The 16,380-nt window shown below is 45.9% G+C and overlaps 1 protein-coding gene across 1 annotated transcript in view; it reads left to right on the top strand.

The window, feature by feature from the left end:
• SUCLG1 (succinate-CoA ligase GDP/ADP-forming subunit alpha) overlaps positions 1–16,380 on the top strand; it is an 85,610-nt gene that overhangs the window by 57,490 nt on the left and 11,740 nt on the right. The window contains 3 exon segments of the mRNA XM_075332607.1: positions 3,502–3,585; positions 6,926–7,044; positions 7,046–7,078. Coding sequence (XP_075188722.1) covers positions 3,502–3,585; positions 6,926–7,044; positions 7,046–7,078 — 236 coding nt within the window.

The following is a 16,380-nucleotide window of genomic DNA, read 5'->3' as shown; positions in this document are numbered from 1 at the left end:
CTCAAGAGGTCATTGCCACCATGAGACAGGCTAGGAAACCAACGTCTCAGCGCTCTCTGTGTTCTTTCAGAAGCGTCTTGCCAGGCTTTCTCAGGTACGCACGTTCCTGCAAGGGGTTTGTCACATTGTTCCTCCTTACAGGCGGCCGTTAGAACCCTGGGATCTGAACAGGGTTCTGGTGGCCCTTCAGAAGGCACCCTTTGAACCTTTGAAAGATATTTCTCTTTCTCGCCTTTCGCAGAAAGTGGTCTTCCTAGTAGCAGTCACCTCACTTCGGAGAGTGTCTGAGCTAGCAGCGCTGTCATGCAAAGCCCCTTTCCTGGTGTTTCACCAGGACAAGGTGGTGCTGCGCCCGGTTCCGGAATTCCTTCCTAAGGTGGTATCCACCTTTCATCTCAATCAGGATATCTCCTTGCCTTCTTTTTGTCCTCATCCAGTTCATCAATGTGAAAGGGATTTGCATTTGTTAGATCTGGTGAGAGCACTCAGAATCTACATTTCCCGTACGGCGCCTCTGCGCCGCTCGGATGCACTCTTTGTCCTTGTCGCTGGTCAGCGTAAGGGGTTACAGGCTTCCAAATCCACCCTGGCTCGGTGGATCAAGGAACCAATTCTTGAAGCCTACCATTCTTCTGGGCTTCCGGTTCCCTCAGGGCTAAAGGCCCATTCTACCAGAGCCGTCGGTGCGTCCTGGGCTTTACGGCACCAGGCGACGGCTCAGCAGGTGTGCCAGGCGGCTACCTGGTCGAGCCTGCACACTTTCACCAAACACTATCAGGTGCATGCCTATGCTTCGGCGGATGCCAGCCTAGGTAGACGAGTCCTTCAGGCGGCGGTTGCCCACCTGTAGGAACGGGCCGTTTTACGGCTCTATTATGAGGTATTATTTTACCCTCCCAGGGACTGCTTTTGGACGTCCCAATTGTCTGGGTCTCCCAATGGAGCGACAAAGAAGAAGGGAATTTTGTTTACTTACCGTAAATTCCTTTTCTTCTAGCTCCAATTGGGAGACCCAGCACCCGCCCTGTTGTTTTTTCGTGTACACATGTTGTTCATGTTGAATGGTTTCAGTTCTCCGAGATTCTTCGGATTGAAGTTACTTTAAACCAATTTATTTGCTTTCCTCCTTCTTGCTTTTGCACTAAAACTGAGGAACCCGTGATGCACGGGGGGTGTATAGGCAGAAGGGGAGGGGCTTTACACTTTTAGTGTAATACTTTGTGTGGCCTCCGGAGGCATGAGCTATACACCCAATTGTCTGGGTCTCCCAATTGGAGCTAGAAGAAAAGGAATTTACGGTAAGTAAACAAAATTCCCTTCTTTGGTTCATGGTCTTCAGTTCTCCGAACATCCTTCGGATTGAATTTACCCTAGACCAATTTATAAGTTTTCTCCTTCCTGCTTTTGCACCAAAACTGAGGAGCCCGTGATCCACGGGAGGGTGTATAGGCAGAGGGGAGGGGTTACACTTTTTTAAAAGTGTAATACTTTGTGTGGCCTCCAGAGGCAGAAGCTATACACCCAATTGTCTGGGTCTCCCAATAGGAGCTAGAAGAAAAGGAATTTACGGTAAGTAAACAAAATTCCCTTTATTCACAAACGAGCTACAGCTGTGAATAAATTATGAAGTATTCGTCTTGTTTTTTGCCTTTTTTGTAATTAAGATGCAAGTAATTAAGATGGCCTTTTATACTTTATTCATGGCTATACATCATTTGATGAATACTCCACTCAGGGTTATTACAATAACTTATATGCTCATACCTTTTCCTATTTGTTGGATGTGTGGATGTGGCGCCATCTACTGGTGCCATCTATATTTTAAATTCCATTTTTACATTTATCATTTTAGATCTACTGTTAACCACCAAAAGAAAGCAGACAACCCCCTCCCCCCCCAAAAGATTCAAACTTACCGGACCCCAAACTATAGAATTGACAAATGAATGGATTGTCACATACAGATCTTTGTCACTGTGAGGTCTCCCTGCATTCCACAGCAGTTGGCTCCCCCTGCTGGCCAGAACTGCACGGAGTCTGTGAGGCCAGAGTGATACTTGGAGCCAATGTTTGTGAGAGAGCTGCAGTGCAATGCAGCTGAGATGGTGAGGACTTCACAGCAATGCAGACCTCTGTGCGAGAGCCCAGCCACCATTAGTGCTTGCCAATTGCTTAGGGTCTAATGAACGCAACTTTTGAGGGACCTAGTCTGCTTTCCTTTTTTTTTTGTTTTTTTTTTTTTTTGGGTCCCAGTTGTCTGCTTTGCTTTTTTTGGTCCCAGTTGTCTGCTTTCCTTTTTTTGCTCACAGTTGTTTGCTTTCCTTTTTTTTGCTCCCAATTGTCTGCTTTCCTTTTTTTTGGTCTTAGTCGTTGGCTTTCCTTTCTTTTTTTTTTGTTTTGGTCCTTGTCTGCATTTCTTTTTTTGGTCCCAGTTGTCTGCTTTCCTTTCTTTGGTCCAAGTCATCTGCTTTCCTTTTTTTGGTCCAAGTCGTCTGCTTTCCTTTTTTTGGTCCTAGTTGTCTGCTTTGCTTTTTTGGTCCTAGTTGTCTGCTTTGCTTTTTTTGGTCCTAGTCATCTGCTTTCCTTTTTTTGGTCCCAGTCTGCTTTCTTTAATGAAGTGTCCTACTGTGTTCTTTAATTGTGTGTTTTTTTTGTTGTGTTTTTTTTTTTTTTTTTTTTTTTTTAAGCTGTCTGGACACTTCCTTATTGAACTAGGACTTATTTTGGGCATAGGGCTTATATTTAACCATGCTTTGAAAAGTCTGAAAATTCCTGCTAGGTCTTATTTTCAAGTAAACATGGAAGAAAACCCCTCTGATGACCTTATTTTATCATTCTGCTGACTGTTGAGGTCTGATCACACATCAATGCGCAATCCTAAGGAATTTGTTATATAACCTTTTTTTCCCCCAGTTTCTGTGCTTATTACCACCCATAATATGGCTAGATATAAACTTTAATTATTTTTTTTTTTCTATGTAGAAATAAAACCGATACTTCCCCTCCTTAGCTGCACCGTTAGGTGGTGCTAAAGATCCTCCATTTCCATATTGTATAAATATGTATAAACCTCATTGTAATGTGTTTTTACTACTCCCATCCACTGTACGGCCATAAATATATTTCTGCAAATAGACCTGAACTGTAGCTAAGTGAGAATCTGTTATTGAACTGAGAATATATATATTTTTTTTCTCTTCACTTCTTTAATTCGCTTTAATGCTTTTTTTTGCGCAAAGCAAGACCTTGTACTGCAAATAATACCGCAAGTTGTGTAATGGGAAGGCGCAGCCCTATACTAAGCAGTGTCGATGGCCTCTAGTCTGAGCCCGACGTCTGTAGTAAGAACACATCAATATCTGTACCATCGAAGAACGATTCCCTGAAAGATGGATGTGTCCGCACGCGGTTCACAGCTTTTTATTGTCTGTGCGCTGAAATAAACATGAAATCCTTCTTGCATAATGTTCACAAAGGGCCTGTGCTTTCCTTCACCCGCAGGTATCGTGTCAAGATCAGGCACTCTGACGTACGAGGCCGTGCACCAGACAACGCAGGTTGGATTGGGACAGTCGCTCTGCATCGGTAGGTATCGTGAGCTTCATGTCATCGGGCCGGGATAGTCTGACGACTCCACGTAGAGAATTGAGCCGCCAATAGAGACAACAAACGCTGGACGATTCATGGGATACTTAATATATACAGTGGAACCTCGGTTTACGAGTAACTTGGTGTGCGAGTATTTCGCTATACGAGCAAAGCTTGCTGTAAATTTGTAACTCTGTTTACGAGCAAGCTTTGCTGTACGAGCAAATACTCACCGCACACACTTCCGGTTCCGTACTTTCACCGCGCTCTGACCCGCTCTTGCATTCCACGCACACGCACAAGCACACACACACACACGCGCGCACACACACGCGCGCGCGCGCACACACACACACACACACACACACACACACGCACACACACGCACACACACGCACACACACGCACACACACGCACACACACGCACACACACACACACGCACACACAAGCGCACACACACACACACAAGCACACACAAACACACACAAGCACGCAGAAACACACACCTATTATGCTCACCTTACCTTCCATTCCATCGCCGGCTTCCCGGTTCTTGTAGTTCGCCCATACAGGATGTGTATCGGATAACCATCGCGACGATGGAGGACCTTCTCCTGTCAGCCGCTACTCAAAGGCAGCACGCTGACCAATCAGAGGCCAGCGGCTCCTGCCTTGGACGTCAGCGCTCTGGCAGCAGAAGTTCCTCCATCGTCGCGATCGTTACCCGATACACATCCTGTACCGGCGGACTACAAGAACCGGGAGGCCGGCGATGGAACAGAAGGTAAGGTGAGCGTAATATGTGCGTGTTTGTGCATGTGTGGAATGGCACAATAGGGGACCGGGATTGGACATTTAACAAGTTGTGGAACAAATTGTCCGAGCTTGCATTATTTCCTATGGGAACTTGGTTTACAAGCACACTCCCAGAATGTATTGTTCTCCTTAACCAAGGTTCCACTGTATTGTCCAGAACTAGTTAGGTTAGGTCTTAAAGGCAATCTGTCAGGTGATTGCTAGTACAATACTAATGTTCTCTTTAAATCGCTCTTAAACAGACCTTTTAGGATCAGTAACTTTTTTTTATTGCTGCACCTTCTCCTGTTATCTTGATGTACGCTCTTGAGAATTCAGTGTCTCCAGACGTCTAGTCAAGTGTATTGTGGTGATTTGCTCAGGTAGGCATAGGCAAGGATGAAGGAAACAGTCTATTTCCAAACGCCAGCAGTTTAACCGATCCAGCATAAACTGCACTTACACAGGTAACCAAGCCTCTCCTGGCTTAAAGGAAAAGTAAACAATCAACAGTGGAGGTATGGCCACCTCCATACACTGGCTCCTGCCAGTGAACACCACTCGCTGTGGTTCTTTCCTGCAGCCTCCAGCAGTCGCCAGCCTGGCTGCAATCTTTTCCCAGTCTTCACCCAGACTGACCACACTGCCTCCTGCCAGTGTACATACCTTTTAGCAGAGGTTCCTGCTTGCTGCCCCAGCCGGACTCCCCAGCCGGACTCCCCAGCCGGACTCCCCAGCCGGACTCCCCAGCCGGACTCCCCAGCCGGACTCCCCAGCCGGACTCCCCAGCCGGACTCCCCAGCCGGACTCCCCAGCCGGACTCCCCAGCCGGACTCCCCAGCCGGACTCCCCAGCCGCCCTGGTGAATACTGTCTTTGCAATGCCACACTTTCTGTCCTGCTGTACGTGTGCTCATTTATATTTGAGATGTTGGACCGGTCAGCAGCCTCCTTTCCCCAGTTCCTTGGCTGCTTGCAATGTGGAATATCCCTTTAATTCCCTGAAATTGTACTTTTTCTCTTGTTTGAGTTATGACAGCAACTTTAATCCCATAATTCATCACATTTACACTTCTTTAGCCAATTTATCTGCTCCTCCGTTACCAATTAAAAGGCAAAGTGTGGCGCAGTTAAGCCGGCGTCTGTACGGCGCAGATGACATCGCCAGCAATGTTCAAGGGAAGCTGCTATTGATTTACCTTCAAAACCTGGATAATTGGATGTTATTGTTCTGTGCACGAGCCGCGGCGTCACTCACCTCCGCGCCAGCGCCGGGATGAAGCCTTCTCAAAAGTTTATAATGGGAAGAAATTCATCCCTGCAGCACAGACGCTTGAAAAAGTACAAAAAAAGTTTATACTGTAGCGAGAGGCTTTTATTCCTTACTCCACATCTCAGATACTGCAGAACTTCTTTTTCTCATATGGAAGCCGAATTTTGGAGGTGAACATGAAGACCTAACCCAAAATGTTGTCGACCTCCACTCGGGCACTTTGCAGACAGCTTGGCTCAAGTCTTGTCTTCTCCGCCTCCCTGGGAACCTGAACCTACAAATCTGTTCAGATAATCGCCACGACGTACCATCGCTTTACCCTCTCCTCGGCCCATATTCACAGGTCCCTTATCATCCAAAGCAGGAGCCCTGATAGTGCTGCCATCCTCTGCACCTTTGCTGCCCTTTGTGATGGTGCCCTGGCCGTCCTCCAGATGAGCAGACCGGTGGAAGTTCAGGTTCAACCGGACCTTAGGCCTCTTTCACACGTCCGTGAAAATCACGCACTTTTTTCATCGACGTGTCAAAGGTGCGTATTGCCCTCCGTGTGCCGTGTTTATGGCTCATGTGTGTTCTCCGTGTGCTATCCGTGATAACACACGGAGAACAGGAACTTTCTGCTCACCTGTCCCTGGCGTTGCTGTCCGTGGTGCTGATCTTCGGTCTCCGGTCCTGCCGACTCCCCGCTGCTGCTTCCGGCCGCGGTGAAGTGAATGTGCAATGAGCATAATGAGCCGGGGTCGGAAGCAAGTGACAGCAGCGGCAGAGACAGCAGGGCTGGAGAAGGTGAGTATAGAACTTCCTTTTAATTCAGACACGTATGCATGTCACACAGATCACATTCGTGCGGTCTGTGTGACACCCGTGATGCCGGAAAAAAACTGACATGTCTATGTGTGGAGCACACGGGCACACGTATGCTCCACATGGACACACAGTGCATGGTAAAACACGCACGTGAGCGCAGACCCATTGATTTTAATGGGTCTACATGTGCCCTTGTCTCCGGCACATGAGGAAATGGACCAAACACGTACCGAAGACACAGACGTGTGAAGGAGGCCTTAGATAAAGTTCTGGACCCTTACTTGACCTGAACCTCATCGGAAGTCACTAATTGGGCGGTTCGGCTCTCTGCCCACATATAGGCAGCCATAAACCCAGCACTTCCAGGGGAGGGTGAGGTTTTTTTTTTTTGGGGGGGGGGGGGCCTTAAAGTTTGGCTCCGCTCTACTCTTTAGTAACCTTTCTTGACTTGCTTTTTGAAGGCATCGGCGGAGACCCATTTAACGGAACAAACTTCATTGACTGCCTCGAGGTCTTCCTAAACGACCCCAAGACGGAGGGGATCATTCTGATCGGGGAAATCGGTGGAAGCGCCGAGGAAAAATGCTGCTGAGTTTCTGAAAGAGCACAATACTGTGAGTATCCCGGTTTGTTTCTAAATGAAGCACTGTTCTGTGATTTTTTTTTTTTTTACCTTTTTTCTTTAACCTCCCTTTACATTGGCAAATAGATTTTTACTTAATTATTATTATTTTTTTTTTTAATCAGGCAATAATTAAATTTTTTCAATAAAAGCAGGTTTTAAAAAGACAAAGATTCCCTTTTTAGGGTTGTCACTTTTTTTTTTTTTTTTTTGCTCCCCCCCCCCCTCCCATCTGAGACCAGCATAATGTAGAGACAGGCCGATTCCAGCGATGTGTCACCTATTGAGCTGTTTGCGGTCTCCTCTGCTGCATATCTAGCTGTTATACAGAGCTCATGAATATTCTGGATGACCTGACAGCATGCCAAGTAGTCCTGTACTGATAATCTACTGCTGATTAAACTGTGATTTTATTAAAACTATACTAAGCAGCCCAGTAAGTGACACATCACTGGAATCCGGATCTTTGCCCCTACATTATGATGATCTCGGATTAAATGGCAAAAAACGGGTGACAGATAAACTTTAACCAATAGTCTGTATTCTGTCTAAAGCTACCTATGGTAACAGACTAGGGGGTCTCTTTATATGAGCAGCAAGTTCATACTTTAGTGGTCCGTGCTCAGACCGATTAGCACCAATGTCTGAATGAGCCATGATTCTTACTGCTCTAAAGGGAGTATGTTATCAAAATGTAATGGACAGATTGATGGCAATATGGCTGCAGTGTCAGGCAACACAGGGTCAGTTTATTGTATGCAAACCACGGTAACAGACTGTGTGTAGGGGTAAGCAGCGTCTGATAATGCTATAGTTTGTCGCATGAAATAAATCCGTATTAGTGATGAGTGAGCACTACCATGCTCAGGTACTCAGTACACGCAACTAGTGATGAGCGAGCACTACCATGCTCAGGTGCTCAGTACTCGTAACTAGTGATGAGTGAGCACTACCATGCTCGGGTGCTTGGTACTCGTAACTAGTGATGAGCGAGCACTACCATGCTCAGGTGCTCAGTACTGATAACTAGTGATGAGCGGGCACTACCATGCTCAGGTGCTCAGTACTGATAACTAGTGATGAGCGGGCACTACCATGCTCAGGTACTCAGTACACATAACTAGTGATGAGCGAGCACTACCATGCTCGGGTGCTCAGTACTTGTAACTAGTGATGAGTGAGCACTACCATGCTCAGGTACTCAGTACACGTAACTAGTGATGAGTGAGCACTACCATGCTCAGGTGCTCAGTACTCGTAACTAGTGATGAGTGAGCACTACCATGCTCGGGTGCTCAGTACTGGTAACTAGTGATGAGCGGGCACTACCATGCTCAGGTGCTCAGTACATGTAACTAGTGATGAGCGGGCACTACCATGCTCAGGTGCTCAGTACTGGTAACTAGTGATGAGCGGGCACTACCATGCTCGGGTGCTCAGTACTGGTAACTAGTGATGAGCGGGCACTACCATGCTCGGATGCTCAGTACTCGTAACTAGTGATGAGAGAGCACTACCATGCTCGGGTGCTCAGTATTCGTATCTACTAATGAGCGAGCACTACCATGCTCGGGTGCTCAGTACTGGTAACTAGTGATGAGCGGGCACTACCATGCTCGGGTGCTCAGTACTCGTATCTACTAATGAGCGAGCACTACCATGCTCAGGTGCTCAGTATTCGTATCTACTAATGAGTGAGCACTACCATGCTCAGGTACTTTTAACTAATGCTAAGCAGGCGCTCGGGTGTTCAGTACTTGTAACTAGCGATGAGTGAGCACTGGTGCCCAGTACTCTTAATGCAAAACAAGAAAGCCTGCTGAGACACCGTCACATGTTTCTCAACGCTGGCAGGAAACTAGCCAGGTCTTTCACCGGGAAGAAACAACCACGGGAAGGGCAGTCTCCAGTAAAGGAAACCACCTATACTAAAACATGGTATCCATCCACAGACAGCTGTTTCGGGGTATTTGCTCCTCATCAGTGTGGAGTAATAAACTGGCTAGTAGGAGCAATGCCTAGTCGAAGACTATATAGGTAAGGATGGATGACCTTAGGGGGATCAATATCCAACACCGCGAAGACACCATCACGTGTTTCTCAACGCAGTGACACTAGAACAAGGCCCCCTGGGAAAATATGCAACACTTCTTCTAGTCATTGCTCCCACTAGCCAGTTTCCTACTCCACACTGATGAGGGGCAAATACCCCGAAACAGCTGTCTGTGGATGGATACCATGCTTAAGAGTACAGTGGGAACCTTGGTTAACGAGCTCAATCCGTTCTGGGAGTGCGCTTGTTACTCGTTCAGCAAAGCAAGATTTCCCATAGGAAATCATTGCAATGCAGACAATACCTTCCACAACTTGTTAAATGTCCCATCCTGGTCCCCTATTGTGCCATTCCACACATTCACAAACACACACGCGTGCACACATATTATACTCACCTTACCTTCCGTTCCATCGCCGGCCTCCTGAATCTTGTAGTTCGCCGCTACTGGATGTGTAACAGGATGTGTATGAGGAACACCATCAATGTCTGCACCCCCCTCCCCCCCATTCGTTTTCTTAATAAGAGTCTCTAAACCAAAAGCCAAAAAAGCAAAACCCCTATAGTAAAGCAAGCCCAGCAATCCTCCGCTCCATTCCTCCGCTCTCCTCCCGGCCCATTGATCGCTTTGCATTAGTGACTTGTGCGGCCCGGAGCCGCTCTTGTATTACCACTAATGAATAAATAATTTGGATGTTTCCTAATTCATTTTTTTTTCCTCCTTTCTGCGCCTAGATAAATGTTTCTGCTCCCATCTATTGATTTTTATCGCTGTTTTCACTCCCATTTGCAGCTAATTTTTTTTTTTTTTAAAATCTAGAAATGCCAAAACTTAACCCCGGTAACCATTTATTTTTAACAACAATTATGAAATTAAATCCGTAGTTTGGCTCAAAACTAACACGTTAATTTGTGTTCTCCGGCTCACCACAGGGAAGAGGGGAGGGGGTCGGTCCGGTCCCTAAGGTTTGTAGAGGAATTGATGAAAAGGCGTCCTCCTTGATTGGGAATGCAGCGCCATTCATCAGTTCACAGGCTGCGCTCGCTCGCACACGGGCTTGATATCTGCTTGTCTCTGTCCTGATGTAGAACCTTCCTTCCATGAGGCCGCGTCTTGTGAGAACAAACATCGCAGCACGCCCCGGGCACTCGCCGTACGCCAATTATGCCGCCTTATTCGGCATTGATCTCCGAATTTATTGTGAAGCTTTTGTCTCCTACCTTTTAACGCCTTACATGTGCGGCACATTACTGTAGAATTGTTTCTCGTCAGCGGCACAACATATGGAGGGATATGCTCCGACTTGCGGATTGAAAACTGATCACTATATGGTGATCCGAACAGGAACCCAGTTGGTGTATCTTAGAATATATTAGCAGATTTAAGAATATTATAGAGAGAGCTGACTAGACTATGGGAAAATTGATTTACATCCTTTTAAAGCCGCACAATTGGGTATTTTAGCACTAATTTTAGAGAGCAATGTGGGTCACAGGATCCTCAGGGGCGTGTCTTTAGGTTGCTATGCATAATTAACCAGTGAGCACAAGCCTCTCGTAAATACTAGAGATGAGCAAAGCCGATGTTCAGTGTTTGTACTGTGGGGGTAAGGCCTGGGCTATAGGCCGTTTGTCCAGATATAATAAGATAGTCTGTGTGTGTGTATATAATTAAAGCATAGATGTCGTTGCATAATTATTTGTATGTCTGTATGACAATCGCATAGACGCTATAATATGATTTTAATATGTGCGCTCAGGAATGTGTTAACCAAGATGGATAAGCTAGATTGTACAACAAACAAAGAAGTATTCATAACACACCGATTGTATCCATAACATGTTGGTTCTCACCAGCTGGGATGTAAAAATGGGGCTTTATCTCTTAAGCGGGCTTTACATGCTGCGACACCGCTAGCAATTGCTAGCGATGTCGAGTGCGATAGCACCCGCCCCCCCCTCGTACATGCCATATCTGGTGTTCGCTGCCGTAGCGAACATTATCGCTACGGGAGCTTCACACGCACATACCTGGTCGGCAACGTCGCTGTGTCCGCCGAACAGTCCCTCCTTCAAGGGGGAGGTGCGTTCGGCGTCACCGCGACGTCACTGCGATGTCACTAAGCGGCCGGCCAATAGAAGCGGAGGAGCGGAGATGAGCGGGACATAACATCCCCCCCCCCATTTCCTTCCTTCCGTATTGCCGGTGTATGCAGGTAAGGAGATGTTTGTCGTTCCTGCGGGTTCACACATAGCACTGTGTGGTGCTGCAGGAACGACAAACAACATCGTACCTGCAGCAGTAACGATATTATGGAAAGGAGCGACGTGTCACCGATCAACGATTTTTGACGTTTTTTTCGATCGGTGATCGTCGCTCCTGGCGTTTACATGCTGCGATGTTGGTAACGGCGCCGGATGTTCGTCACTAACGACGTGACCCCGACGATATATCGTTACCGATGTCGCAACGTGTAAAGCCCTCTTTACTCCTTGTTCCCGTTTCAAGGTCGAATATTGGACTGTATAATCATGAGATTCTTAATACACGAGTCAGAAGCTTGCTTCTGCTCAAACAGTGAATACGTCTCAGCGTGATCATTGTCAGAATTAATTATATCTGCGCAGATCGATTTGGAATCCGTCTCTGTGACCCTGAGAAACCCCATTTGTGGTTTCCCCAAAATTCCCAACCTTGACAGTACCAAATACGGACTTTACAAAAATAAGACAGTTTGGATGCTTTACCTAAGCAAATCACTCGCCAAAGCGCCTGTGCTCTGCTACGCTCGGTGCTCAGCCCAGTGCGAGCTGCTTGCAGTGTTTGATGGGCTTACATAGGGGGTAACAACAGTGTGATCAGATATAGTGTACACGAAAAATTGGGGGAAAAACCCCACGCCCCCACCCCATGGAAATGCAGAGACCCCAATGGTCTAATTAGTGATTTCCATTAGGGTTCAGGTTAAGTCGAGGTCCCAAACCGAACTGTATATAAAGTCCAGATGAAGCCACCGAACCTCTACGGATCCACTTATGTTTCATGTTGCACTGGACAAGTCAACGTAATAGCCTGCAGAACAGAATAAAACTGATAACGATATTCATGATCATGGAGTGAGGTACTAGAAGTGTTTGTAATGAGACTCCACTTCTGTAGTACTGCATCTCCCCCCACACTAAGTGCTAGAGAGTTACTAGAAGTGTTTGTAATGAGACTCCACTTGTGCATTACTGCCCCTCCACACTGAGTGCTAGAGATGAGAGCAGAAAGCTGTTAATCACACCCAGATCTGCTGTGCTCCAGCACACCTCCTCCATCTGCAGTGAGGAGAGAAGACTGTTTGTGAATGCTATAAAAACCTACAAATCTTTCCTAAAAGGAAGAGGTCCAAAGAATAAACCTAGAATCAAAGCAGATAATACCCAATGTAAAATGGGAAAATATAAATAAATACGAGGGAATCACAAAGGAAAAAAAAGTCACTCTTTGGTGAAATGTACGTTGAGGTCGTCTGCCCTGCACCTGGTAGCCTGATTCCTTTCTGCTGCTTGATAATGTCTCAAGGTACTGTTTATTATTGTTAAAGGGAACCTGTCACCAGTTTTCGGGCTTATAGGCTGCAGCCACGACCAGTGGGCTCTTATATACCGTATTCTAACATGCTGTATATAAGAGCCCGAGCCGCTGTGTAGAACATAAAAATCACTTTATAATACTTACCTAAATGGTCGCTGCGATGGAGTTGGGCCATATGGGCGTCTCCATTCTCCGGTGCCGGCGCCTCCTCTTTCGGCCATCTTTGTCCTCTTTCTGAAGCCTGTGTGCATGACGCGTCCTACGTCATACACACTCGCCGGTCCCGTGAAGGTGCACTACAATACTTTGATCTGGATTACGTAGGACTCGTCATGCACCCCGGCTTCAGAAGAAGGACAAAGATGGCCGATAGTGGAGGCACCAGCACTGTAGAAAGGAGGCGCCCATATGACCCAACTCCACCGCAGCGACCGTTTAGGTAAGTATTGGGAAGTGATTTTTACGTTGTACACAGCAGCCTGGGCTCTTATATACAGCATATTAGAATGCTGTATATAACAGCCCACTGGTGGTGGCCGCAGCTTATAGGCCCCAAAACTGGTGACAAGTTCCCTTTAAGGTTGGCGGTTATGGAGGAAGCATTTGGGGGTGACTCAAGCGGTTGCTGTGTGTTCTTAACATCTCCCCCTCTCCTTCAGCCTTCACTAATACTGACTACGGTACTTTTACAGCAGACTACACTGCCCCCTTCAGGTCCATCTAGGTTCTGCACTTTTCTGGGCAGGATAGTTCTTGTTTTCTGCTTTGCCACCACTGTGCACCTTGTTCAATTTTTGTATTAATACATTATTGGTGTATTTTACAACTTATTTTTTTGGTCCCTTTTTTTTTTTTTTTTTTGTCCTTTGTGATTCCCTTGTATTTATTTACATTGGGTATTGCCTACTCTTGTTTGTGAATGCTGTTTGGGCCGTGATCTTCTTTCCCCAGTGTGCTGCTGCTTGTATATGATTGTCAGTGTCAGACAGAGGATGTCGTTCCCGCCCCCAGTGAAATCTCTCTGGTACTGCCCACTAAAAAAACTTTAACTGTCTAGGTGCCAAATACTTTGATCAGTATCAGCTCTCTGAAGGATGGGTGAAATTTTATTCTGCTCTGCAGCACCAATTACATTGTGTGCCCTGTTTAACATGCAAAATTTGGTGTAGGTACCCTCTGCACATCTCAATATTGACTTCTAAAAGCAATCTATTCCTTTGATCTTTATACAGAGCCCTAGGGCTCACTCAGACATCGGTAAAAATCATCCCGAGCACGGACCACAATACACAACCTGCGCGATCTCCCAACCTCCAGCTTGACAGCCTTAAGGGTATATATGAGGCTGTTGAGGGCAAGTAGAGGTACCCGTGGACAGTCTGCGCATTGTGGTTGGGCCAGTTCTTATGGCAGTCTGTATGAGCCCTTACACTTGAGTAAAGACAAGTATTTGGAGCGGTCTAGAGGTCACGTTATGTATTTGCGCTGCTGAAATAAGGGATGTAATGCCATATCTGAGGGTACCTAGTTTTCCCAGGTGAATCTGCACGTGTGATCCGCTCACAGGACGGAGAATGTTTCCTATAAGTTTATTATTATTATTATCATTATCATTATTTATTATTATTATAGCGCCATTAATTCCATGGCGCTTTACAAGTGAGAAAGGGTATACATAAAAACTAATACAACAATCATTAACAGTACAAAACAGACTGGTACAGGAGGAGAGAGGACCCTGGCCGCCAGGGCTCACAGTCTACAGGAGGAGAGAGGACCCTGGCCGCAAGGGCTCACAGTCTACAGGGAATGGGTGATGGTACAATAGGTGAGGACAGAGCTGGTTGCGCAGTGGTGTACTGGTCTGAGGGTTACAGCAGGTTGTAGGCTTGTCAGAAGAGATGGGTCTTCAGGTTCCCCTTGAAGCTATTCACGGTAGGGAGAGAGTCTAATATGCTGGGGTAGAGCGTTCCAGAGTATGGGGGGAGACATGGGAGAAATCTTGTATGCGATTGTGGGAAGAGGGGATTAGAGAGGGAGTAGAGAAGGAGATCTTGTGAGGATCTGAGGTTACGTGCAGGTAGGTACCGGGAGGACTAGGTCACAGATGTAAGGTTGTAAACAGGGCTGTGGAGTCGGAGTCGGAGTCGTGGAGTCGGAGTCGGAGTCGGAGCTCATTTTGGTGGGAGTCGGAGTCGGTATAAAATGCACCGACTCCGACTCCTAAAATATATAATAAATTGGGACAGGAGTGCAATGCAGAATGTGCTGAATATTTTACTAAATAACAACATTTAGTATAATGCTTATATTTAAGTGAAAAATTTATTGTAGTACAATGTGAACATCAGACATTTAATTGTTTTTATGATACAATAATCAAGATATTTGGATAGAACATAAAATATTTATTGGAATACAACTTTAGAACACAAAAAAACTAATAAATTGTAAATATGTAATATATATAATATATATATATATACAGTGTATATACACACACAAGATATATATGTAATCTACTGTATATTACATAGTGTATTACATATTTACAATTTATTACAGTTTTTTTGTGTTCTAAAGTTGTATTCCAATAAATATATTTTATGTTCTATCCAAATATCTTGATTATTGTATCATAAAAATTATTAAATGTCTGATGTTCACATACACATATTCATGTACTACAATACATTTTTCACCTAACTATAAGCAATATATGTAGGAGTCGGAGCCGGAGTCGGAGTCGGAGCCGGAGTCTGAGTCGGTGCAAGAGAATTTGAGGAGTCGAGTCGGAGTCGAAGGTTTGGCTTACCGACTCCACAGCCCTGGTTGTAAACATGTTAATGTTTTGAACTGGAGGTCTTTGGGCAATGGGAAGGGATAAGTTGTGCTCATACAGCTCTAATAATACATTATTGTCCGGTCATTTTTAGTGTAACAACCTCATGAAAAAAAGAAAAATAATGATGGAATTTTTTAATCTAATTCCATCCCATTTGTATTATGTATTTAAAAAAAAATCCCAACTCAACCCGCCTACAGCAAGCTCACGCAAAGGCTGTGTCAACAGAAGGGGGAAAAAAATGGACACATCCTTCAGTTCTGACATCAATGTAATGTCAGTGTCTGAATGCATTCAGCTCCTATTGAGTTAAATGGCAGGTGGAAGAACCAAAATAATGCCCACTACTAGTGATGGGGTGACTACTGGAATGTTCATTACTCGATTAGGTCAGACGCCCGGGTGAAGGCTACGCGAGCAACGAGCATTCTGGAAAGTCAATAACTGGGCAGTTCGGCTCTCCACCCACATACAGCCAGACGTACACAGAGATTTTCCGGGGAAACATTTTTATTTATTTATTTATTTTTTGGAGGGGGGGGGGGGGGGGGGTCACACTACATTACATTCGAGAAACGTTGTTTATCCCCCAGGAGAGCCATTCAGGAGACTGCCCGCACACATCATGCAGTGAAGCAATCCTGGACGTTGTCGTTTTATGGACAAAATATCTGAGCACCCCGCGAATACTCTGCCAAGCTCCGCGAGTAGCTCGATGCAGTCCCGAGCACGCTCGTCCATCACGACTTACTACACCTTGTAAAGCGCTGTGGTGTTGCGGTTGTGTGCGCACTCTGTACGTACGGCGGTTTGAGG

The sequence above is a fragment of the Anomaloglossus baeobatrachus genome, chromosome 1 (genome assembly GCF_048569485.1).
Source record: "Anomaloglossus baeobatrachus isolate aAnoBae1 chromosome 1, aAnoBae1.hap1, whole genome shotgun sequence".
In the NCBI taxonomy this organism is placed as follows: Eukaryota; Metazoa; Chordata; class Amphibia; order Anura; family Aromobatidae; genus Anomaloglossus; species Anomaloglossus baeobatrachus.
This window is presented reverse-complemented; position numbering and strand designations above follow the sequence as displayed.